The 22,405-nt window shown below is 54.2% G+C and overlaps 11 protein-coding genes and 1 non-coding gene across 12 annotated transcripts; 6 read left to right on the forward strand and 6 right to left on the reverse strand.

The window, feature by feature from the left end:
• Positions 1 to 529: 529 nt before the first annotated feature.
• On the forward strand, positions 530 to 1,434 carry K489DRAFT_328708 (uncharacterized protein; the record flags this gene model as incomplete). The annotated part of the gene is made up of 2 exons (XM_033602080.1): positions 530 to 1,084; positions 1,177 to 1,434. Coding segments are annotated over 2 exons (813 nt in total), but the record flags the coding sequence as incomplete, so codon positions are not given.
• Positions 1,435 to 2,266: 832 nt separating this feature from the next.
• K489DRAFT_385473 (uncharacterized protein) lies at positions 2,267 to 3,183 on the reverse strand. Its single transcript, XM_033606113.1, has 2 exons — positions 2,967 to 3,183; positions 2,267 to 2,897 (listed from the first exon to the last, which is right to left on the reverse strand). Exons 1-2 carry the CDS (start codon positions 3,083 to 3,085, stop codon positions 2,348 to 2,350), a joined length of 669 nt encoding a protein of 222 aa, XP_033454887.1. The 5' UTR covers positions 3,086 to 3,183; the 3' UTR covers positions 2,267 to 2,347.
• K489DRAFT_139044 (MFS general substrate transporter) lies at positions 3,020 to 4,472 on the reverse strand. The gene has a single exon (XM_033599113.1). It carries the CDS (start codon positions 4,181 to 4,183, stop codon positions 3,230 to 3,232), a length of 954 nt encoding a protein of 317 aa, XP_033454888.1. The 5' UTR covers positions 4,184 to 4,472; the 3' UTR covers positions 3,020 to 3,229.
• K489DRAFT_139260 (uncharacterized protein) lies at positions 4,358 to 5,247 on the forward strand. The gene has a single exon (XM_033599114.1). The coding sequence runs from the start codon at positions 4,533 to 4,535 to the stop codon at positions 4,992 to 4,994; it is 462 nt and encodes a 153-aa protein (XP_033454889.1). The 5' UTR covers positions 4,358 to 4,532; the 3' UTR covers positions 4,995 to 5,247.
• Positions 5,248 to 6,256: 1,009 nt separating this feature from the next.
• On the reverse strand, positions 6,257 to 8,504 carry K489DRAFT_374796 (uncharacterized protein; the record flags this gene model as incomplete). The annotated part of the gene is made up of 6 exons (XM_033603556.1): positions 6,257 to 6,322; positions 6,383 to 6,440; positions 6,832 to 7,163; positions 7,430 to 7,827; positions 8,099 to 8,213; positions 8,256 to 8,504. 6 exons carry the CDS (start codon positions 8,502 to 8,504, stop codon positions 6,257 to 6,259), a joined length of 1,218 nt encoding a protein of 405 aa, XP_033454890.1.
• A 380-nt stretch (positions 8,505 to 8,884) lies between these two features.
• K489DRAFT_328688 (MFS general substrate transporter) lies at positions 8,885 to 10,936 on the forward strand (the record flags this gene model as incomplete). The annotated part of the gene is made up of 5 exons (XM_033602077.1): positions 8,885 to 9,066; positions 9,150 to 10,062; positions 10,117 to 10,206; positions 10,425 to 10,706; positions 10,772 to 10,936. 5 exons carry the CDS (start codon positions 8,885 to 8,887, stop codon positions 10,934 to 10,936), a joined length of 1,632 nt encoding a protein of 543 aa, XP_033454891.1.
• Positions 10,937 to 11,861: 925 nt separating this feature from the next.
• On the forward strand, positions 11,862 to 13,179 carry K489DRAFT_414237 (uncharacterized protein; the record flags this gene model as incomplete). Its single annotated transcript, XM_033608141.1, has 2 exons — positions 11,862 to 13,041; positions 13,160 to 13,179. The coding sequence occupies 2 exons, from the start codon at positions 11,862 to 11,864 to the stop codon at positions 13,177 to 13,179; spliced, it is 1,200 nt and encodes a 399-aa protein (XP_033454892.1).
• A 303-nt stretch (positions 13,180 to 13,482) lies between these two features.
• K489DRAFT_347409 (cytochrome P450) lies at positions 13,483 to 15,762 on the forward strand. The gene is made up of 4 exons (XM_033602351.1): positions 13,483 to 14,546; positions 14,608 to 15,139; positions 15,218 to 15,454; positions 15,543 to 15,762. The coding sequence occupies exons 1-4, from the start codon at positions 13,974 to 13,976 to the stop codon at positions 15,722 to 15,724; spliced, it is 1,524 nt and encodes a 507-aa protein (XP_033454893.1). The 5' UTR covers positions 13,483 to 13,973; the 3' UTR covers positions 15,725 to 15,762.
• Positions 15,763 to 16,289: 527 nt separating this feature from the next.
• Positions 16,290 to 17,346, reverse strand: K489DRAFT_328718 (NAD(P)-binding protein; the record flags this gene model as incomplete). The annotated part of the gene is made up of 2 exons (XM_033602081.1): positions 16,290 to 16,960; positions 17,013 to 17,346. 2 exons carry the CDS (start codon positions 17,344 to 17,346, stop codon positions 16,290 to 16,292), a joined length of 1,005 nt encoding a protein of 334 aa, XP_033454894.1.
• A 473-nt stretch (positions 17,347 to 17,819) lies between these two features.
• K489DRAFT_414240 (cytochrome P450) lies at positions 17,820 to 19,422 on the forward strand (the record flags this gene model as incomplete). The annotated part of the gene is made up of 2 exons (XM_033608142.1): positions 17,820 to 19,204; positions 19,263 to 19,422. 2 exons carry the CDS (start codon positions 17,820 to 17,822, stop codon positions 19,420 to 19,422), a joined length of 1,545 nt encoding a protein of 514 aa, XP_033454895.1.
• A 1,063-nt stretch (positions 19,423 to 20,485) lies between these two features.
• On the reverse strand, positions 20,486 to 21,910 carry K489DRAFT_328727 (putative hydroxyindole O-methyltransferase; the record flags this gene model as incomplete). Its single annotated transcript, XM_033602082.1, has 3 exons — positions 20,486 to 21,004; positions 21,072 to 21,584; positions 21,635 to 21,910. The coding sequence occupies 3 exons, from the start codon at positions 21,908 to 21,910 to the stop codon at positions 20,486 to 20,488; spliced, it is 1,308 nt and encodes a 435-aa protein (XP_033454896.1).
• A 350-nt stretch (positions 21,911 to 22,260) lies between these two features.
• Positions 22,261 to 22,333, reverse strand: K489DRAFT_t68. Its single transcript has one exon. It is a non-coding gene; the product is annotated as a tRNA-Thr (tRNA).
• Positions 22,334 to 22,405: the final 72 nt, after the last annotated feature.

Consider the following 22,405-nt stretch of genomic DNA (forward strand, 5'->3'; position numbering starts at 1 on the left):
CAGACCATCTCATCCACCTCGCCATTCCATCGTCCAACGACATCTCCTCTACCTGCTCTACCGACCGACTCACCTTCACATCGCCAACATGGTCCGCCTCGCTCTCTTCGCCTCTGCCGTCGTCGGCTTGGTCGCCGCCCAGGGCTCTGCCGATGCTCCCGACGCTCTCCCCATTGACGACCTGGCCTCCGTCGAGGTTCCTACCTACACCATCCCGGCTGGCCTCGACTCCGACTTTGTTCCCTACGCCTCCGAGACTGCCATCGCCGCCGCTGCCGCCGATGTCACCGCCGACCCCTTGACCGTCTTCGTGAGTGGATCGCGTTCCCGCCTGTGACCCTACCGAGGACTGCTCGCTGACATTTCTTCTTCCCGACAGCCTGCCGCCACTGATGTCCCGATCAACTCCGCTGGCGAGGACAGCAGCGCTCCCTCCAAGCGCAACATCGGTTTCGAGCGCCGCGCCGCCTGCGCCGCCCAAGCCACCATCCCCAACTACTACGGCGTCGACGTCTCCAGCTACGCCAACTTCAAGGCCGATTCCAAGATCGCCTCCACCGCCCTCAACGCCGCCACCCCGGCCGGCTACTTGAACAACTTCAAGAACGCCCCGGGCGCCAACAACGCCTACGCCTACCTGGGTTACGCCGTCGTCAACAAGGGCCGCACCGGCTACGACACCCAATGGTGTGCCAACAAGTGCAGCTCCATCAGCGGCTGCCTTTCTTTCAACATCTACTTCGAGCGCGATCCCATCATCGAGCCGGGCACCGGCTGCCGCAACCCTGATGCCTTTGCCAACATCAAGTGCTCCTTCTGGGGTACCGGCCTCGACAGCAAGACCGCCGTCAACTACGGCCAATGGCAGGCCGACTTCCAGGTCGCTGTCGCCGGTTCCAACGCCTACACCAGCGCGACCCTCGGTGGCCCCGTCGGCCCCTACACCACCGTCCAGAAGCTCGACACCGCCATCGTGAACGCCCCCCTCCGCGACTGCACCAACACCTGGTCCTACCTCGGCTACAAGCTCTACCAGTCCGGCCCTTACGACCCCAGCCTCTGCGCCGCCGCTTGCGACACCCAGGTAAGCTCTACTCCCGAGACTTCATCACGTCTGATAAAGAAAAGCTCGCTCCTTTGAAGAACGTCCGTATGCTAACCACCTTCTCCCTACAGACCGAGTACAACGCCGAGCACCCCGCCTCCGGCAAGGCCCCCGTCGTCTGCTCCGGCTTCGGCTCCTACATCCTCACCATGACCAACAAGACCGCCTCCTACCAGCAGGGCCAGATGTGCACCCTCTACACCGTCAACGTCGACAAGCAGTACGCCGTCAACAAGGTCGCCTACAACGACGGCATCGGCGCCAAGTACACCTACAGCCTGAGCTACTTCTACTCCCGCGCCGACCGCCAGCCCGTCTGCGGCCAGTAGATGCTTTTTTCTTTTTCGCCCTCTGCTTGTAAATCAACCCTGGGGCATGGGTTTTCTGCTTTGACCTGCAGGCGTTGGGATGGAAAACGTTATATATATATATATATACATCGATATCGCTCGGGGCCATGGTTTCGTCTGCTTGATTTCCGCCGCCGCCGCCGCGCGCCGTCCGCTCTGTGCTTATGAAATATCTCTCGAAAATGGCATTCATGATCTTCTTTTTCAATTTCTCTTCCCTTCCCTTCCTCCTGGCTTACAGCGCTCACTCTTTCGTCCTGCTCCGTTCAACTTCCTCCCTCCCTCCCGATCGAAAATACCATCCGACCGAACCCGTGCTACGACGCGCGCTCTCTCTCTCTCCGCTTGGGCTCCGCCCGACTCATTCCTCCATTCCTTCCCGTTTTCCAAAACAAGGGTCCACTCCACACACCACTCCACCACACCACGTCACACGAGGTCTGAGACACGATGTGTCGGTTTTCTTTTCCCACCGCAGAAGCCCGCTTCCCAACGAAACTTTTCTTTTGTCATTGTTTTGGGTGTTCCCCCCCCCCTCCTCCTCCTCCTTCTTCCGCGCGTCATGGTCTGGGAAATTGCGAGTCGAGAGCGGGACGGGACGAGGCTTGGGAGAGTGAGAGGGTGATCTACTTTCTTGTGGCGCGTATCCAGCGCCGTGTTGTGCTGCTCGAGAAGGGGCACATGTACGCGTCGGATATACAAAACGCGCGACTTCGTTTGTCCGCGGATTCCTGATCACCGTACCGTTCGCACGTGATCGGAATCCGGCCGCGTCACAACGTGGTGTTCACTCGACAGATTTTTGGTCATGCGACTGTAATATCGTATATTCATCATAACTAAAAAGAAGAATGCGCGGCCGTTACATTGCTCCAGAGGTCTTCCCATCGCCTCAGATCGGCGAGGATCTCCCCGGGAATCGCTTCTTCCAAGCCGGTCCCCAGTACCACAGGAACGGAATTAATGTCACAAACAGGCCCATGGGGGCCGCGTAGATCAAGAAGGACTTGAAATAGCCGAACTCGATGATCCACTCCGCGATGCGGAAGGACAAGAGGAACGCGACGATGTAGCGGATCGACGCGATGTTGAGGAGCGCCGCTCCCGCCATCTCCGGGTACACCTCCAACACGTAGACGGCGCCCACGGTGTTGCAGCCGAGGAACCCAAAGGTCATCAGTCCGAGACCCGCGAGGAACATCGGCCACGGGTATTTGGACGGGTTGTTGCCCGCGATCCCGAACAGGAAGAGGCCGGTCATGCCGCCGCAGCAAGGCAGGATGAGGTTCAGAAGTTGGTCTTCGGGCGTGCGCTTGCCGCCGGGGCGTCGCGCTGCACCCCAGTTGCAGACCATGTCGGCGAATTTGCCCGTCACGAGCACGGTCCCGAAGGCGGCCAGGAGGACGGGGATCAGACATAATGTGACCGAGGAGAACGGCCATCTGTGCCAAAACAGTCAGCGATCGGGTCTCCAACGCACGGGATCGGTCCCTGGCTCCGCAGATACATACGCCCATGGCTCGACGAGCAGAGGTTCCGCGACGGTGTAGCCCGCCGCGAACGACGACGCGATCATCGCGCTGTTGAGGAGCGTGATGAAGAGGATCTGTGGGTAGTACAGGGTGTGCATGGCGCTGACGAACACGTTCCACCCGGCTCGCCATTCCGCCGGCCCACTGAAGATCTGGAGATCGTAGCGCAGATTCCGCGGCGCGTACGTTCGGTTGGTCTCGTCTCGGGGGACACCGTCTGCCGTTGAATTAGCATCTCACAGTCATATCCCGCTTCGGCATGCACGACACTTACGGATCTCGGAGGCCGTGCGCTTCCATCGTGTCTCCGGCAAGAACGCCAAGACGCCGACCATGAAGACCGATGCGCCGATCCCGGTGATGAAGTAGAGCCATCGCCAGCTCAGGTTGATGATCACCCAGGGCGTGGCGAAGCCGAGAGCCACGATGATGAGACCTTGCGTGGCGAAGACAAACGACATCCACGTGTTGCGCTCGTGCGAGAACGTGAGGTCGGCGATCACAAACGGGATCAAGCTCTCCACCGTCCCCGCGCCGACGGCCTGCAGACAACGCGCCGCAAGATGGGAATCGAGGGACTGCGAATTGCCAGACCAAACGCATCCTGCAACGGCCAAGACGCCGCAGCCGATGATCACGGGCCGTCTGCCGACCGCAGTCGCGAGCGGGATCATGGCGAGGTTGGCCAGTCCGATCATCAGCACCGGCAGGGAACCGAGCAGGTAGGTCTTCCAGATCGGCGGGCCCGGCAGGTATGACAACAACGACAGGGGGTTCGTTCCCTCCGGCAGCGGTACCCTCGTGAACGCCTCGATGTTCCTCGAATCCAGACCGGCATACTCAATGACGAAAACGGGCAACATGGCGCCCAGAATCAACTCCGCCGCCGCCGCCATGGCGCCGAAAAAGCACAGGAATACCACGGCGATGATCTTGCGCTTTTTGCTCAGATTCAGCGGATCGCGGGGGTCGAGCGTTGCTGCGGGCGTCACCAGCTTCTCGTGGCTCTTCACTCGTCCCAGAGATTCCTGATCGATCAGTTCCATCTGTGACATGCCGGTGTCGAAACGCTCCACCGCGGGGCCGTGGGACTCGTGCGTGTTCATCCGGCTCATCGCGCTGGCGTCCTTCTCGTCGTCGAAGGACGAGACGTGCCGCACCACGGGCGCTCGGCCTCGGACCTTGTTCTCTTCCATGATTGTGGGATCTGTCGCAAGCTGGGTGAGGGAAGAGGCAGGTTGGACGCAAGAGGCAAGGACAACGACGACAGGATCAGATCACAGGGAAACCATCTTCATGATATAGACTGTGCAGATAAAGCGCTATTCTGGACCCCACCTCCCAGCTCGTCTCTACTGCAGTGCAAAGAATGGAACCCACACTTGGCCCTGTAGACTAAAGCTTCGGCATTGCCAGGTTCTCCGCATCCAGGAACGCGAATGTGATCATCGCGACGCAGACGGTTCCTGGCAGCTTGTCACGCTTGTGCCGTTGAAACAGGGTGGATCTGCATGCACACCACGCACGTCCTTAGTCCATCAGACTATGCCCCCAGATCCGGGGGCGAGCAACAGAACGCGCGGAGTTCCGCCAAGCGTTCGCGCGCAGCTTCGTACATCGTTTGCCCATTGGCATCTGTGTTTTTGCGGGGTTGGCGGCGGAAAAATGTCCACCTCGGCTGGCTGGCTGGCGATGATGAAGAAGCACCTACCACCGGATTGCAGACCGTTTCGTCATCGTCGCCTCCCCTCCCGGTGGAGTCCACAGTGCAGTAATGTACCAGTATCATTATTATACCGCTCGACCTCCTGCCCGGTCTGGAATCGGTTTTTCCAACGGAGCTATCCATCGGCCAAATCATCTGCCGAGCCGCCGACCGACCTATGTAATGATTTGCAACCCTCGCTCGATCCAGTGGACATGTTCACCTCAAGGGCTCTCGAAATGGAAATACACATGTCCGTATTTGATGCGAGCCGAGGGAGTGATCTGCATCTTGACAGTTGACTACTCTGTTTCCGGCGCCTTTATGTACGTTGAACCTGGACGATCACTGCCTGTGACGATTTTCACACTCCGTGGCGTCTTTCCAGTCATGGCCGTGACGTCCTGATCTCCGGTGGAACGGTGGTCCTCTCTCCTCGAGTTGCGTGCCATGATTGGCAGACCAGTTGCCACGGATTTCATTCTCCAATAAACTCATTTACCCGCATATCCGCCGTTGCCTCTGCGCTTTGCTCGCATGAAACATGGCAGTCCAATTTCTCGTCGAGAAGAATTGAATTCATGATGATGTTTGCCGTGTCTGAATATCTCTTCATCACATCACTTTCTCCAAACAGCTCTCCTCGCTGCAACTTGCATTCTCGCAAAGTGACCCCGAACCGGGCGGCCGGTGCGCCCGGCTGGTACTTGGATGGCTTATCACTGTCAAGAGCGCATGTCTACCACGGGACGAGCTCATGATCATCACGCTGTCGTGCATTATCCTCTCGTCAGCTCGAAAATACATGCATGCCGCGCAGGAAGACGCAAGACGTTGAACGTGTTCTTTGCCTCGGCCTAGACCAGCAAGCCCTTGCCCTTGTTTCTTGCCCTTCTTGCCCTTCTTCTTCTTCCTCCTCTTCTGCAACCTCATGCGAAATCTTTCGTGTCACAATACACGGTTCCGGCTTATATAGAGCACGTGCTCCGCCGTTGTTGGCGAACTGCTGGAGAGGCCTTGGATGTAAGCTCGGACATGGACGGGCTTGCCATTCATCCACTCATCCGTTCATTAGATGAGGGTCTTTCTATTCTGCACTTCACGACCGATTGGCCTGTCCGGCATGCTCAGCTTCGCGATAGCGGTACCGTAAAAGCTTATGCAGCAACCCCGCCTAGAGGTTTCGTTGAGTTCTTGACGTCGCCAAGCAACAAATGAGCAGACTTGCGTCCGAAGCTCCGATCGCTATGATTCTTGATGACAGGAGCGAACGTTGGTGCCGATTTGCCCCGATATTGGTTTATTCGAGGCCATTAATACCTATGCAGACCCCATGTTCGTCGAGGGACAGGAATCCATCTGGAACTAGTCAGGAGCCGAGGAATGAAAGCCTGGCTTGCAGCTCCATGTCGAGACTAATGAACGTCAGCATAGGCTCTCTTCGTTTGAGAACGGCAAGATTACCATCGGTCTTGGCGCTTCTGGAACTAGCAAGGAAACCCGCGAGAAAGCTCCACACTGCAGAGCTATACACTGCGCGAATCTGCTCTCGGGCTATCTCAGATTACACCAAACCATCTGGATTGTACATCGATCTGATTCCAGTCGTCATGACTTCGGGGGTGTCTCCCTGCCGCAAGGGTAATTAGTCTTCACGTCCTGCGTCTCTCCTCATCGGCGCCCGACTTACGTCCAGAGTTCCATCGACATCCACTCTTCCTGCCCCGAAGATGGCCTCGCCTCTCGGCCTGGGTAGAAAATGAAGCTCATATCCAAACACTACTGTGACTTGATCTCCTACACCGTCGGTTGACGGACCGACAGAGAGTAAACCATCACTTGTGTCATATATGCTTTTGCACTACAGCACCATTTTCGCGCGCGTAAGAAAGTCCGTGACAGGTTCTCCCCGCTGATCGGACGATATGTCCAAATGCGATGCCTTGTCCAAGCGCGATGCCTTGTCCAAGCCTCAAGCTATCCAAATTTCCTGACACTCCTAGAGAAAATCCAGACAGCTGGAGTGGAGTCTGTGCTCCCGTTCAAAATAACTGCGCGCGAGTGAATGGCCGTTTTGCGCGATGAGGGCTTTGCCCGGTAAGTCGACGGCATTGTCATGGTTTTTGCAATTTTGCACACCAGTGCCACACTCGGTAGATGAAAAGAGCCATCCCCTCGACGTTATGCAGCTTGGACTCGATCAAAACGCCTAATAGCTGACTCGCATTAGCCACTGCGAGGCCTTCGACTCTGAGAACCCGTGGAGCTGTCGAGGCATCGAGACATAGCTTGCGCTTGTTATTGTATTCGTTGCCTGAAAAGTCGCGGATGCCCTTTGACAGGATCGTCGATCTAGCATCGAATTGAGGAACCCGTGATGGGCATTCATCGATGAAGCCTATGACCTCAGCGAAGTCGGAGTTGAATACGGGCAGTCGGAGGATATTCAGTCGCTTGAAAGATTGTATCGCCTTTCGAATCGCAGCAGTGTATTAGCGTTTGTCGATTGGTTGTGATCTGTTTCGACAAGAGAAGCTGGAGTTTCCGGGATTGTCGTCTCGTCGGAGGGAAATGTCAACTCGCCGGGAAGAGGAAAGATTTCGTCCTTGGGCTCGGTCGCGTCCAAGTGGACACTCGATACCATGAATCTGATCTCACAGCGCAGTTACGCCTGAGCTTCTTAGCAATGGTGCGATTTTAAAGCCCGCGTATGTTGTCGCTTGTACAGGTCTCATACCCACGACGTATCACTCAGTCGATAGCCAGGTCGAAGTCGTCCCAATGAATGAGGTGGTTCCCGTAGAGGCAGCTGGGTCGCTGCTGGAGAACAATCGTCTGAAAGCCTCATGACAATGAACGTGACAAGTTGCTTGCCCATTGCGCTCATGTGATAAAGCGCCAGTACTGTACCATCGGCCAGAGCTGTTGGATACATAATTTTTTGCCCTCCGAATTCTCTTTGGTCTTCTGTGCGGACATTGGCCAAATCAGACGGGATGTTTCGATCACTCATCAAATAGTGGTCTTCACTGATGACTAATGCATCATACACCTTCCATCCGACTCGAATAGTAGGACCAAAATGGACGTCGTTTTTGTTGAGCTGTCGGAGCGGCCGTCCGATCTGACCAACATCTATTCGAACATGGTACCAAGAAACCCAGGGACGTGTGCAGTCGCGGAGCTCGTCCGCTCACTTAACATTATAGCAGGTACGTGACGCCTCGGTCCAGCCTTCATAAAACAGGCAAAGAGGAATAAGACAGGTAGGATAAAACCCACCGTCTATCTAAATGATCAATCTAACCAACATATTGCGATAGACGTGAGCATCTTCAGCTGGGCGGCCTGAGACTTCAGAGACAGTATAGTGGAGATAATCCGTCTTCAACCCTAGAATACGTACCCCTGGGGTTAAATCTCATCACGTGCGCCTTCAACCTCATCCCGCGCCAATATTCTTTCAAGCAAGCTTTGTGGCGGGCGATCGGTCCTTCCACCCGGCTTTGATTACCTAGGTACTGATGTTTTTATTGTTATGATGATGATAACGGTATTCACACCAAGGTGAACAACAGTTGAACGCGCTCCCCGGCAAATACATCCCTGCTATGAGAGAAGGATCTCAACCGCATGTTGAGGTGGGTGTGAATTAAATCCCTCATCTGAGTAGAGCTCCACCATTGGAAGCAATTGGCAAATTCGTACTCGTTACTCAGAAAACCCTCCGAACCAGGGCTTGGAGTCGGACCTCCTCCCTGTAGTGGGATGATAATAGGAACAGCAACGTAAAGGACGGGCAGGTCCTTCATATCGGCATCTGCACGTATGTGTATGCATGCCGGTGACGACCAACGACGGGCCGCATTAATTTAACTTCGGGACAATGCCGACGTGCGGCGCAGCAGGTTGCATGTCAGATTTGAAAGTGGTTGAAGCACTCTCGGTGGGTTTCCTCATCAAGTCCTTCTCACGGGCACGTGTATGCGTGTATGGAGGGATGTTGGGTCGTTTGCATCCCACCCGCCGGTGGGTGGTATGTCGTAGTCCTCACCACAAAGCTGGCGCTCGAGCACAACACCGCCTTCGCGACAAGGCATTTGCGTTCTCAGAAGAATTTCTGATCGGCAAATTCTTGTCACCACATTGATGCCGCTTACCTCACGGCTCAAATCAGACAGCAACAAGAAAAATGGCCTCGTCGGATCCTCCGGCTCAGCCACAGGAGGCCCTTTCAACTGTCCGTCGAAGCTTATTGTACACGGCTTTGGGACTGGCAGTTTTTTGCCAGGCTCTGGATAACACCATCATCGCGACGGCGATTCCGCGAATCACAGATGAGTTTCAATCTCTCAACGATGTTGGTTGGTGGGTGTGCCGTGTTTGCGCAGAAGCCGCCCCATGTACACGTAAGTGGCCAGGAGTTCAAACTTACTGATCCATGTTTGCATTCACAGGTACGGTGCTGGATACCTGGTAGCTTGTTGTGCTTTGCAGCTCTCCTTCGGCAAGCTCTACAACCTCTTCCCGACCAAATGGGTCTTCCTTTCCTCCCTGGGTGTGTTCGAGCTCGGGAGTCTGGTATGCGCCGTGACTCCCAGCTCGATCGGTCTGATCATGGGTCGAGTCATCGCCGGCGCAGGGTCGGGCGGAATTTTTGCTGGAGCAATCCTCACCATCGCTGCCACGACGCCGCTCGCGCAACGGTCCATCTACAATGGAATGCTCGGAGCCATCTATGCCCTGGCAAGCATCGTAGGACCGTTGATGGGCGGCGCATTCACAGCTCTTGTTACCTGGCGCCTCTGCTTCTACATTAATCTGCCCATCGGGTTCTTCACGGCTATATGTGTCTTCATCTTCCTCGACACGAAAGTGGGCCACAAGCCCGAATTTGACCTTCGACTTGGCGAGAAGCTGAAGCAATTCGACCTTCTGGGAATGGCGGCTTTCATCCCGTTCATCGTGTGCCTGTTGCTTGCTTTACAATGGGGTGGCTCGACATTTCCCTGGTCGGACGGACGCATCATCGCTCTCTTGGTCCTCGCGGGCGTGCTGCTGATTGCCTTTGCGGTGATCGAGATCCGGCAAGGAGACAAGGCCACAGTGCCGCCCAGCGTCGCTCGGAATCGCACAGTCTGGTCAAGTGCGCTATACATGTTTTTGCTTTTTGGCTCCTACATCGCTATTATTTACTACTTGCCGATCTGGTTGCAGGCCATCCTCGCCCTCTCGCCAGTCCAAAGCGGCATCGATCTTCTTCCATTGATTCTCCCGACGGTGGTATTTGCCATCATTGCAGGAGGCCTGGTGGCATGGACTGGCTATTACACGTGGACTTGTATCCTCTCCAGTATACTGGCAACAGCGGTGCGGCAAAGCATATGCGCAAGCGACGAATTTAGCTAACATCATTTTTGCAAGGGGGCCGCACTTCTCTCGACTCTACAACCCTCAACGAGCATGCCGCGATGGATCGGATACCAGATTCTTTATGGTGTCGGAGCAGGATTGGTGAGTCTATACAAATCTCGGTCAAATCGGACAAGGCATTCCGACAGCTCAACAAAGACGATGTAATTCGACCTTGCTGTATAATGCGCCCAGCGTGTTAGTCATCAGCGAAGTTCAATACCTGATGAGTCCTCGTGATGCGCCCCGTCCGATTTGACCGATGCCTGTACCTGTGCTATACATGAAGTCGGTCGGCTAAAGTATGACCATTTTCACAGGGACTCCAACAACCTCTAGTCGCGATTCAAACAGCCCTCCCCGAGGCACGGATTTCCGAAGGCACTGCCATTCTCGTCTTCATGCAGAACTTTGGCGGCGCCGTGGTTTTGGCCATTGCACAGAGCATCTTCAACAACACCCTGGTCCGGAACGTGCGCGCCCAGAACGTTCCCGTAGACGCCAACTTGCTTCTGACTCAGGGCGCCACTCGTCTCACCTCCAATGTGCCTGCAGAGTATCTCCCACAGATCCGGCAGGCTTACAACGATAGCATCGATCAGGTACGTCCTTTGAACGCGAGCGATCATAAGAGAGGAGAAGAGTACGAGATTGCTGACTTAAGCAGACATTCTATGTTGCGCTCGCAACTGCCGCGCTCAGCCTGGCTGGTAGTGCCGCAATGCCTTGGTTGTCCGTCAAGCATAAGAAAAGCGAGCCGGAGCCGGCTGCGGCGAAGGACAGTGGGGATGAGGAGAAACGCGTCCCGTCAACGTCCAAGAGCTTAGACTAGGGCGGGAATGATGGGCCCCCAAACCTATTGCGTATGCCGGAGGCTTTTTTCGTTAGATAAACCCAAAAGATTGAGATGACGCGAGCGTACGTTCTGCTATAACGGTCTAGCTCGAGCGCCTGGGAAACAACAACCCGGAAGGACCGGCACTAATTTCGTAGGGGTGGGCAGGTTTTGGCGAGCCTAATCCATGTTGTAATATAGATCCTCGTTCACTCGGCGTTGCGGCACGGAGACCGGAAGGACTCCAGTCGGAATATGTGCATGTCCTGCAGTAAGCGAGACGCTGCAGACGGGCATCTTCCGTCCTGCATTTAGTTCCCAAGATTTACAGGAACAGCTTGCGTGGGGGATGTGCTAGACCAGGATGCGATCCGAAATATGCTTATCTTGGACCTTCAAACTGCACCCGACCCTGGGCGAAGGACAGGTGCTTGACTTTTAGACGACCACGTTTTCAAGCTTCCTCGCTTGCCGCCATCCCAACTACTCTGTATCTCCGCATTACCAACATCATTCCCATCCACCATCACCGCCACCATCAACACGACCCATGCATTGCTGTTGACAACCATCCCCTGCTGCACGTGTGTGGCACCGGCCATGTCAGCTATGTGGCCAAAATCAAAAATCCTTCAAACTTTCTTACCCCAATGTAATCGAGAGCTCCCCAAAAATGCAGCACAATCGCTTCCCGTTGTGGCTCAATGTTAGACTCGACAGGTCCCGTAAATATCGTCGAGGTTCACTCCTCCATACTGAGACTCGTTAAGCTCTCCGAATCACCCAGATCGTCATTATCTTTCTCACAATGAGTACACCGGTGCAAGTCGTTCGTTCCGCCTGTGATCGCTGTCACCAGAAGAAGATACGCTGTATCGTTGCTGAACAGTCGACCAAATGCAATCGCTGTATAGAACAGAGCATGGAGTGTATCTTCAGCGTCGCTGGACGCAATGGCCGTCCGCCGCGCTCCGACTCCAATGCCACGGCCAGATCCCAGGCGATCAGTCCGCCCGTCAGCGATGCGCGGTCAGCAGTTCCGATATCACCTTCGACCTTCTCGAGAGCATCATCATTATCGTCTTCCTCATCAGTCATAGCAGTGGTAACGCAGAATGATGGCCAGGCCGCACCGTCAGAACATCACTTGACAGCAAATGCCCTCGCCAAAACCCCCGAGCCGACGATCCCAGCCTCCTTAACGTCAATCCCCGATTTTCTGGAGGCGGGTATGAACTTCTTCACGGATGGTGACTTGGCTCATGCTTCGACGGACTTTCATACCGTCCTTGATAATTTTGACCATCAGCATTTTCTGGACCCTGCCTTACTTGCGACCCCTATCTCGGACCACAACCCCCGACATGCCCTGGCGGACGACGGTGCTACTCGGGCCGATGCAGAGCCAGTGGATGAACGCCAAGCATATCTATCTAGCTGCCTCCAGCAGATGCAGGCCGTGCAACACAGACTCCACGCCCATGAAAGCTGGAGCCATATCTCGGCACCGTCGCAGGCACCTCAGCATCCTCCGAGACTCCCGAATCCCGGGTCCTTATGCACACTGATCGACGAGATCAACACGGTCGTCAAGCAATGCTTGGACGCCCACCCTGACCAGGAATCTTATTTTGACTTTACCTCCTTCATGTCATTCGTTACATTATTCGGCAACGCCGTAATGATCTACACTGCCCTCGTGCGGTCTCTGTTCTCGAAGAACGTAGACCAGCAGCAGCAGCATCAGCAGAGCCAACCAATCGACATTACCTATCCGACCATGCAATCCTCTGCCCCCTCTCTCGCTCGCCATGCCTCCTTCTCCGGCTACCTCGATCACAATCGTAACGCAACGGGGTACCAATTCCCCCCTTCCTCCGTCCAGACCACCACGAAACCCGCAGAACCTTGCCACTACTCCCTCACCCCACAAGTCCGCATCGGCGATTTCGTGACTTCTCAGTCCTTCTCCCAACGCATAATCGCCAACATGATCCTCGTCCAGATGGCCATCACGCGCCAGCTCATGGAGCACATCCGCCAGCACATCCTGCAGCCGGATGGCAACCGGTCGGGGGCCGTCGGCGCGCACCACATGTTTCGTACGTCGCCGTTTGAGACCCCTGATGGCTCGAGTCGGCACAGCCGCACTTCGTCCGCCGGCGGCCATGCCCTGGCGGAACTCCAGATCCCATCGTGCAGCTGCTGGATCGCATACAGATGCGAATGCGGAGTATTGAGTTTACAGCCATGGAGATTTGTGGGGGAATGTAGACGAGACGAGTTCGTCTTTTGTGTGTTTCGAAATTAATTATACATGACAGTACACAATAAACACGTACATGGGATCGTTTTCGGCGCCAATCTTTTGAATCACTATCATTTTCACCTGGTAATAACCACCGACCATTTACCGGGTTCGTGATTTGTTAGCAATCCTCGAAATACTTCCGCTCGTCGGTGGACGGCATGTTGGTCCCCAGGTTGCACATTCTAGTGGGATATCTGCTCGCATTAACATGATTGAAAACTTCATGATTCATGTACTATATGTAAGACGACAAGGACGGCGGCAAGGTAACTGTACGACACAAAACCTGGACGGATCAGCAGCCATCAAAACTTGTTCCTGCTTTGAGTTTTCAACCATTCCTCACGCTTTTCGAATTTTGCTTTGGGTTACCGAATTGTCATAGGCATGGGCAGCTCAAACCAAAGATTCCCCACCCGGTGTTGTACAGCCGTATGTCGTGTTATCTGCGTAGGCTTGAACACGCGCCCGCCGGCTTCTCGGAGGGTTTAAGACGCCGCTCGAGTGGTTTTGAAGGAGAAGGCGAGTTTTGTACCAAATTGTGCCTTTCTTTAGCAAGACCACTGGGCTTTCGGCTGGTACGTTCAAAAGCTCAAGAGAATATTGCGACGCTCCTCTGGACCTACCGTTTGCTTATTTACCCTTTCTGTTCCAAATCAATGACAACAGTGACCCACGAAGCTGCCTGTCTTCCCGGTGGCGTACCCCTCGGACCTGAACACTATGATCTCGCAACTCGATTTTTGGCCCGTTGCGTTCTGGACGTTTGGAATCTGGTTTCTGGGGCGATGGGTCGTCGCGGCTACGCGATACTCGCGCAAAACGAAGAGCCACGGCTGCGGCACGCTCAAGTCTTACCCGCACCGGGAACCCTTACTGGGCCTTGATTTCGTGCTGTCCATGAGCGCTGCCTTCAAGGAGCACCGATGGCTATCCTGGATGGAGGACACATGGGCGTCGGTCGGAGCCAAGACATGGCAGGCGCGCTTCATGGGTTCTCGGATGATATATTCTTCTGAGATGGAGAACATGAAGGCCATGAGCACCTCTCAGTGGCAGGAATTCGTCCTAGAGCCCATCCGCGTGGATAACGGAGTGGCCACGCCCTTCACCGGAAAAGGCGTGAGCACCGCCGATGGCGCCTTCTGGCACCGCAGCCGCGACTTCATCAAACCGTACTTTGAGCGCCAGGCCTTTGCCAATCTTGACCGCTTGCAATTGACTACCGATCGCATGCTGGACCTCATCCCGACCGATGGCACGACCTTTGATATGCAAGTGCTGATTCGACGATGGGTTCGTTTGCTCCGCCTGGGCCACAATCCAGAGAGGAGTCTTTTGCTGACGTCGGATACAGTTCTTGGACATCTCCACGGAATTCTTGTTCGGCGGAAATCGGGACTCTCTCACGTTTCCGGAGCGCGAGGACGTCATGTTGGCCATGGTGGAGATCATGCGGGGCATCCGCGTCCGACTCACCATGAGCAAGTTTCTGTGGCTTCACCGCGATCCGAAGTGGTTCGCGGCCGTCCAAGCGGTTCACCAATTCATGGATAAGCACATCGACCAAGCATTCGAAGAACGACGCGCGTTGAAGGCGTCCACTGGAACGGACTCCACCGCAGGCTCTAGTCGAACCGATCTTTTGTGGGATCTGACTGCCCAGTTTGAGCCCTCACAGAAGAAGCTGTTACGGGACCAGATCACAGCCGTCTGGGTACCCAGTAATGAGACAACGAGCATTCATATCTCCAACGCAATTTACTGTCTCGCGCGACACCCTCAAGCTTGGCAAAAGCTGCAAAGCGAGGTCGAGGCCCTCAGTGACGAACCGCTAACCTTTTCAAGGCTTCGTGGTATGAAGTATCTTACCGGTGTCATCAATGAAAGTATGCACTCACCTCTCTCCCAAGGAAAATGTTGAGGCAAGCGAATATGGGAATACCTTACTGACCAGATTTTTTTAGCCCACCGGCTCATGCCAAATAGCATCATGATGATTCGTCAAGCCGCTAACGACACCACGCTACCGCGCGGCGGTGGTCCTGATGGTTCTCAGCCCATCTTCGTCGAGAAAGGTGACATCGCGCACTGTAACCGCTACCTGCTCCACCGCGACGAGTCCTATTGGGGTGCGGACGCTGCAGAGTTCAAACCTGAACGCTGGGAGAATGCCCGACCCTTGTGGAATTTTGTGCCTTACGGTAAGCCTTCACCTTTCCGCAACGTGTCGAACCGAACCCCTCTCTAGCTCGGGAACTTATGCTGACTTTGCTGGCTCAATGTGAACAGGTGGCGGGCCTCGCATTTGTCCCGCGCATGTCTTGTCAGATGGGCAAGCAGCGTACGTGTTGGTAAAATTCTGTCAACGCTTCAAGAACTTGGAAGCGCGTGATCCGGAAAAGTACGTGGCAGTGATGCGCATCGGTCCGAGTAGCCTCAATGGTGTGAAAATCGCGGTGGAACGACGTTAGTTCAAGTGATGGAAACTTGGGCGATATCTTGAGGTGCGGAAAAGACGTCAAGACGAACTCGTCGTTCGTCTTCCTCCTCATGTAGCCTTCCTCCTGGTCGTATCCTTCAACAAATCTCTACCTAATGAGCACGTCACGTCGTATGCCCGTATACAGCGACACGTGTGTGATGTTTTGTGTCCTGACGCGTAAAGTTCCTTCACGGTGAAAGATATGCTCTCTCAATCATCAAGGTAACGTAGATGAGTGTACTAGACTCGAGTAAACATAATCCAAGGAGAGCCCAACTGCCAAATATTCTCATTGCTTTGAACGCCGACTTGGAGTGACCGAGAGCGCGTCGTGCCCCAACGATGGGTGTTGATCACGTGATGTGGATTCCGACTTCGCATCACAGGCACTCCGACATAAAAACTACCTAGGTATATTCCATGACCACGAAAACCTGACAACCGTATTCACGATCGCCATCTGTAAACCATTGCCCACCAATACACCTTGGCCAACACATACACACAGCGCAATGGCGAGACAAGGCCATCCCTGTCACTATGCTGCATCGGCTTTAATGTTTACCAGCTGATAAGGCTTCCTCAAATTTGCACGAGATGAATCTCCCGACTCTCGCTGGCCAATCTTCCGCCTCCAAAGGATCCAGGATCTTTCGGCTTATACATGTACTTCCATCGGGCTGTACAAGATACAGACCGCTGTGACGTGCATGACTTTCCGCCACATCATTCGTGAGGACTGTTCCACACATGACGGCTCGACGGCTTGGGAATCTGGGACTCAGGCAGAACTGTGCTTGCTGCTCCCCGCTTGCCTCGGCTGACATGGCGATACGTCGATAAAGGAACGGCACTGTAGAGCTGACAAATGACATCCACGGACCGCAGCTTTCCAACAGTCGCTCTAAAAATCCCGTCGAAACCAGACCTGGATGAGTATGAAGCAGCGAAAGCTGTGGGTGATGAGCCGCGAAATCGATCAAGGCCAGCGTGTGCAATGTGGTCGCTTGGTTGACTACGCGTAGGGTCGTATAGTTTTTGCCCCCATGAAGTGACAGCGCAAGATCACCATCCTGTGTGAACAGCGGCGCCTCGTGACACCCGGCCAAGACCGAGACGATACGCGGACTTTTCGCGGCCTCGAGGAGTGGTGCGAGCCGTTGACAGAATCGCATGCGACCGAAGACGGATAGCGCGAGACACTTGTCAAGTCCTTCGGATGTGTCTGCTTCAAGCGTTAGCGGGAGTTCTTCACAAATCGACCAGAATCCACGGACAGTGAGGTCCACCCGCTCCGAGGTAACCTGCGCTCATGTAGAGCAAATCTAGTCTCTTCTCTCTTGCGCATATCGTCGCGCATGCCTGGTCAACACCCTGTATGAGCGCGACCTCGGCTTCGATGAAGACGATGGCGGCGCTGTGCTTGAGTTTGCTCAGTTTTTCAACCTCCGGTTGGAAACGTGCTTTGGATCGCCCAATGACATAAAATCTGCCCTGTGGTATCTCCCGGTACAATGCCTCCAGAGTCTTTAAACCTATGCCGCTCGTCGCGCCCACGAAAACGGCTGTGAAGTCGCCCTGTAAAGCGTCACCCGCGACACTCTCGATCATGGTCCCTTTATTGGTGGCCATGAATTTTTTTCACTACCAGTCAGCCACGTGTGGTGTGATGGAGTTGTTGTCTTCTCGAAGAGCTGCCAGCCTAATGCAGCGCATTCGCTCTCTGTGCGAGGGGCCCTGTGACCAGAAGTGAACGCAAGGGATTGGCCGCCAGTCTTTGGATACTGTCCATTTCTCGAGCACAGCTACCAATTACCGCCAAGCCCGAACGGTCTACATCTAATGAGTTCGAACATTGTTCGAGGTTTTAGCTGCGTCCGCGACCTGGAAACCGGGAGCCAATGTAACCGGAGGGTTTTGAAAAAAACCATCCGAATATCATCGATGTGCATTACTAGGCTTCATTTTCAGACTTTAGATGAAGAGTTGAACCCATTGGCAATATTGGTGCATTGTCGTACCTCTGACTTCGTCGCTCTGTTCAGGCGCAAGGATTCGAGGCGGCCTCGACATCCAACTTCGCAATGTTGTTCGACACCGTAGCGTACCAAACTCAGCCCACCCTCGTGGTATTCTTCGGGGCAGCAATCGCATTTACAACCATCGGTCTGATCAGCAATGTCATATACAATCTCTTCTTGAATCCTTTGGTTTCCTTTCCTGGACCGCGCATCTGTGCAATCTCAAGAATCCCGCAGTTACTTGTCACCATCAGCGGCAAGCAACTCGACGTTCTGCAATATCTTCACAATGTCTACGGCGGTGTGGTCAGGATCGCTCCAGATACTCTCACTTACACCGACGGAAGGGCCTGGGCGGACATCTGCGGCGCGACAAAATATGCTAAAGATGGCATGGCTAAAGAGCCGCGATTGGCCGCTCTTATTGGCGGCGAAAACACCAATCCCGAACCTGGAAAGCCCCGGCGCCAGCAAGCTCACGGCCTCATGCGAATGGCTATGCTTCCTGCTTTCAAGGCCTCGAACGTGCGAACTATGGAGGGTGTGATTCAGGCAAATCTCGCGGAGTATTTTCAAGCCATCGACGCTGGCATGGAACACGACGGAATGATCGACATGCGCAATATGAACATTTACCTCATATGCAACACCTTCTTTGAGCTGCTCTTCAGTGAGAGCTTGAACCTGTTCAAAAGCGCCAAGTATCAGTCCTGGGTACACTCCTTCGACCGCTTCTCTCGTGCGGTGACAATTTTGGCCGTGGTGAATCGATTCCCTTTCGTCCAACATGCACTCCGATTCGTCGTTCAACGCTTGGGCGCCAAAGATCGTGACACATTTATGGAGCCTATCCTGGACCACTTCGATCGCCGCGTAGCCTCGGGACAGTCCCGGAATGATTTTCTCGAACATCTTCTAGAAGGGGAGGGTAAGGTGAACACCATGTCACTTCCTTCGCTGCGTGAATTTGTACCGTTTCTGGTTCTTGGCGGCTGCGATACCATGCCCACAGTCATGGCTGGTCTTTATTATTTCCTCGCCCAGAAAAACAAAATTCAGAAACGTGTCGTGGAGGAAGTTCGAAGCTATTTCGAGTCCGAGCAAGAAATCACTCTAGCTCGCCTCGCCAACGTTCCCCGCGACCTGCCCTATTTCGAGGCTTGTTTGCAAGAAGCCTTTCGCTGTTACTCTCCAGCGGGCACAGGAACCGACCGGGAAGTCCCTCAATCAGGCGCGCGAATTGCCGATCGTTGGGTCCCTGGTGGTACTGTCGTAATCATGCTCCATCAGCCGACATTCACATCGCAGCAAAACTTCACCCAAGCCAACGAATTTCGCCCGGAAAGATGGCTGGATAATGAATCTGGCCGCCGAAAGGAATTTGAAAGCGACCAAAGAGGAGTGCTCAAACCGTTTAGCACAGGACCTCAGGCCTGTCCCGGGCAAGAGTAAGATTTGTCGTTTCACCATTACGCATTCGAGATGGGCTCTAACAATTTGCTGCAGGTTGACATACTATATTCTTCGCATGATTTTCTTGAGGATGCTTTACCGATACAACATGCAGCTTGCACCGCAAAGCTCGACGTGGATGGATAACCAGCTCACGTATAGTTTGAGGATGAAACCTCCGCTTATGATGATTCTGAAGCCGCACAATGTCTGATCATGAGACCGCAGCTGGACAATCAAATCTGAGAGCATGGCTGGAAATAGCATATCGGCATCGGTCAAATCGGACGCGGTACTTGATAGAAACGACGTTTTGCAAAATTTACCTTATACCTATGAAGCTGGCCGGGACGTGCCTTAGTAATCAGCAGCATGGGGCATCTGATGTGTCATCCGCGTGCCCCGTATTGCCAGAGGTACGTACCTGATTACGTCAGCCACCGGTAGGCACTTATGTCAGCCACCGCCCAACGCCCACCGGTGCTTACGTCACCCACCACCCAACGCCCACTGGTGGGCGACCTGGGCCTGTGTGGTACCTGAGGCATCCTACCTACGGAAGATGCCGCTGTAAATGCCTGAGGCATCAACTTTTCCCCTTCTCTCTTCTGTACATAGAAATTTCCCTAGATGGGGATTGAGGACAGACACATAGCTTTCAATACAATTTTGGGTGTCAGCATATGCAGCCTTCCCGACCCGCAGATTTTCACCAATTCCACCCTGCGGCGATACCCCGTCCGATCTGACCGATATCTGTAACGATTTATGCTGAGCGAGTGCGCTCGCCCTACTTCGTCAAGAACGATCGGCGGTGAAGAAGGAAGCTTGGCAGGCCTGGGACATTGAGACCTACGATCGGCACAACAAACGCTTACTATATACGTCTGACTGCTAATTGTTGTCCTCGGTTTACTGTACGATGTGCTAATTGTATTTTGGCCAAGTTTCGAAGCCGAGGTGATCGTTGGACTGCACCGCATGGTAGAGCTTGCGGAGGCGAAAGTCTTCAAAGCGGATTTCGCCTAGTCGTATGTTGTGCTGTTATGCCATCACATTGAGATTCTTCGCGAGGCCGTGGTGATGTTCTGCCAACACATTGAAATTCCCCGCGAGTCTGAATGCACAGCTGCTTATTCACTTGATGTACGTCATTTTCTACCCACCACATTCGGAGGCTCGCGTTTTCGGCGTGAAACAGTGTTTCGCATTTCTGGACGGACTTCTAAAGACCAAGCCGAGCGAGCCTTGTGGCATGGAAGTACTGCCATGCTCGTCTATATAGCCAACTCCATGATCGACATCTCGGACCCGAAGGGAAGGTTCGTCTCAACCACCCTCAGCGGCGGATTGGTACTCGCGAAAATGGCGTTCCAATCCTCCTCCGTCCGTTCATGATTTCCATGCAATTGCAACATGGCCAGATCGCGCACCCGCAATTGTCTTTCCACCACCGAACTGATGCGACCTGGCATCGGGAGGACGGTGTCCATGACAATGATGCGGGACTTCTCCGACGCCATCGCGGATGCGAGCTGCTGCAAGATCCTGACGCAGTCCTCGGGCGACCAGTAGTGTAAGACCATGCGCACAAGGAAGACCTCGGCCGGCTGAGGTTGTGGGGCAAAGAAATCATGCACGGCGTAGGAAACTCGCGAGGCGATGGCGTCGTTTCGGAGGTTGGTGAGATATTTCTCTCCGATGGCAACGACGTCAGGCAACTCCTGAACGATGAAGCTAAGACCAGGGTACTGCTCTGCTAATGCGATGGCAGCGAGACCTTCTGCTCCTCCGACCTAAGGGTATTGTCAGCGATCAGCGAGTTGTCAACAGCAGCCAAGAATCGCAGTGAAATATGCGCACATCGATCACGGTCGAAACACCCAATTTCTTCCAATCATACCCGTGCACGACATGTTTCAAATCCAGACCCTCCGTCCCCGAAACGGCCCTCTGGTACTCTGTGTACTTGGCCAGTAGCTCCGGATTCTTTTGAAGATGTTGGAAAAAGGGCAAGTCCGTGTCTAAGGCGACATTGAATGCAGTCTCATTGATTTTACCTCCTTGAGGCCATCTCTCCGTCGCTTCGACCATTTTCATGGCAATATCGACAGGCTCAATTCCCATGATCAAGGCCCAGTCATGAAGCGCAGAGGACCGCGCGAGGAGAGCTGAGGCCGCAGTGTGTTGCACTTGTTCGCTCTGGGGCTCACAAAGGATATGAGCAGTCATGGCCATTCGGGAAATGGTCTTGAGGGAGGAGACGGGGACTTTGCTCGAGTCGGCAAGGTCGGAAAAGGAAATGGTCCCGACATGCGGAACGTTCTTTAGGACATTGAAGTGACAGAGCCAACGGAGACAGGCCACGGTTTGATACTGAGCGAGTTCAGCCAGCAGAACTTGAAACGTCTGAATGTTGGACTTACCGCCACGGTTAGATGCGAGAGGATTTTTGACGGACCGGAGCAGAGGTCAAAAAGGAGGAGGGAACTATCCATAATCTCGTTCTTCGCGATCTCGACATCTCGTGGATTCTGGTCATCTTTGGCGACGGCGAGCTGGGTAGGTTCGAACGATGGTCCGGGCAGAGAACTTGTGTTGTAGAAGTCTTGAAGCACACGAATATTTTCCACAATGTCATTCAATATCTTGTCAAGTGTTTGGATGGACGGATCCCTGACCGGTTTCAAAATGGACGACATCTGTGGCAACCTGACACACAAAAGTATTGAGCACAAATGGTGATATCGTTGCGAGTGAAATGTGGCGCTGTCGTGGAGCTACATAGGATTGGAGCCTATGGAGCAGGATTATCAGAACACCCAGCTCCGAAGTCAGGATCATCAAGAAGGACTTCTCGGTGGGTTTGCGCGACATGTTCGGCGATTTGGAAGGTTTCGTGGACAGAGGTGGCCACAAGCAAGTCAAGCAAGTCTGGAGCCTGGACTTGGCTTGACTTGAGGCCTCAAAACCGTGGGCTTGACTTGCTTGAGAGGTCCGAGGGGATGGCTTGACTTGCTTGACTCGGCTTGAGCCAAAAGGCCAAAAGTTCAGCCACCTGCGAGAATTGAATTCGCGACCTTGGAGTCTACGATCCCCTTGCTCTACCGCTGAGCTAAGATGGCCAGAGCCATAACAGCTGGACCATTTGTGCCGATGTCTGACCCGGTGTTTTCGGGGCATTTCAATGCTCTCCG

Source organism: Dissoconium aciculare, assembly GCF_010015565.1.
Source record: "Dissoconium aciculare CBS 342.82 unplaced genomic scaffold K489scaffold_27, whole genome shotgun sequence".
NCBI classification, from domain to species: Eukaryota; Fungi; Ascomycota; class Dothideomycetes; order Mycosphaerellales; family Dissoconiaceae; genus Dissoconium; species Dissoconium aciculare.

Excerpts from the sequence above, each read along its gene's own strand:
- K489DRAFT_385473 (XM_033606113.1), bottom strand. The coding sequence starts at position 3,085 with ATGCACACCCTGTACTACCCACAGATCCTCTTCATCACGCTCCTCAAC. Across the intron at positions 2,898-2,966 it reads CTGCTCGTCGAGCCATGGGC|ATGGCCGTTCTCCTCGGTCA; the intron begins GTATGTATCTGC and ends GTTTTGGCACAG.
- K489DRAFT_139044 (XM_033599113.1), bottom strand. The coding sequence starts at position 4,183 with ATGGAAGAGAACAAGGTCCGAGGCCGAGCGCCCGTGGTGCGGCACGTC.
- K489DRAFT_139260 (XM_033599114.1), top strand. The coding sequence starts at position 4,533 with ATGCCCCCAGATCCGGGGGCGAGCAACAGAACGCGCGGAGTTCCGCCA.
- K489DRAFT_347409 (XM_033602351.1), top strand. The coding sequence starts at position 13,974 with ATGATCTCGCAACTCGATTTTTGGCCCGTTGCGTTCTGGACGTTTGGA. Across the intron at positions 14,547-14,607 it reads AAGTGCTGATTCGACGATGG|TTCTTGGACATCTCCACGGA; the intron begins GTTCGTTTGCTC and ends CGTCGGATACAG. Across the intron at positions 15,455-15,542 it reads GTGGAATTTTGTGCCTTACG|GTGGCGGGCCTCGCATTTGT; the intron begins GTAAGCCTTCAC and ends CAATGTGAACAG.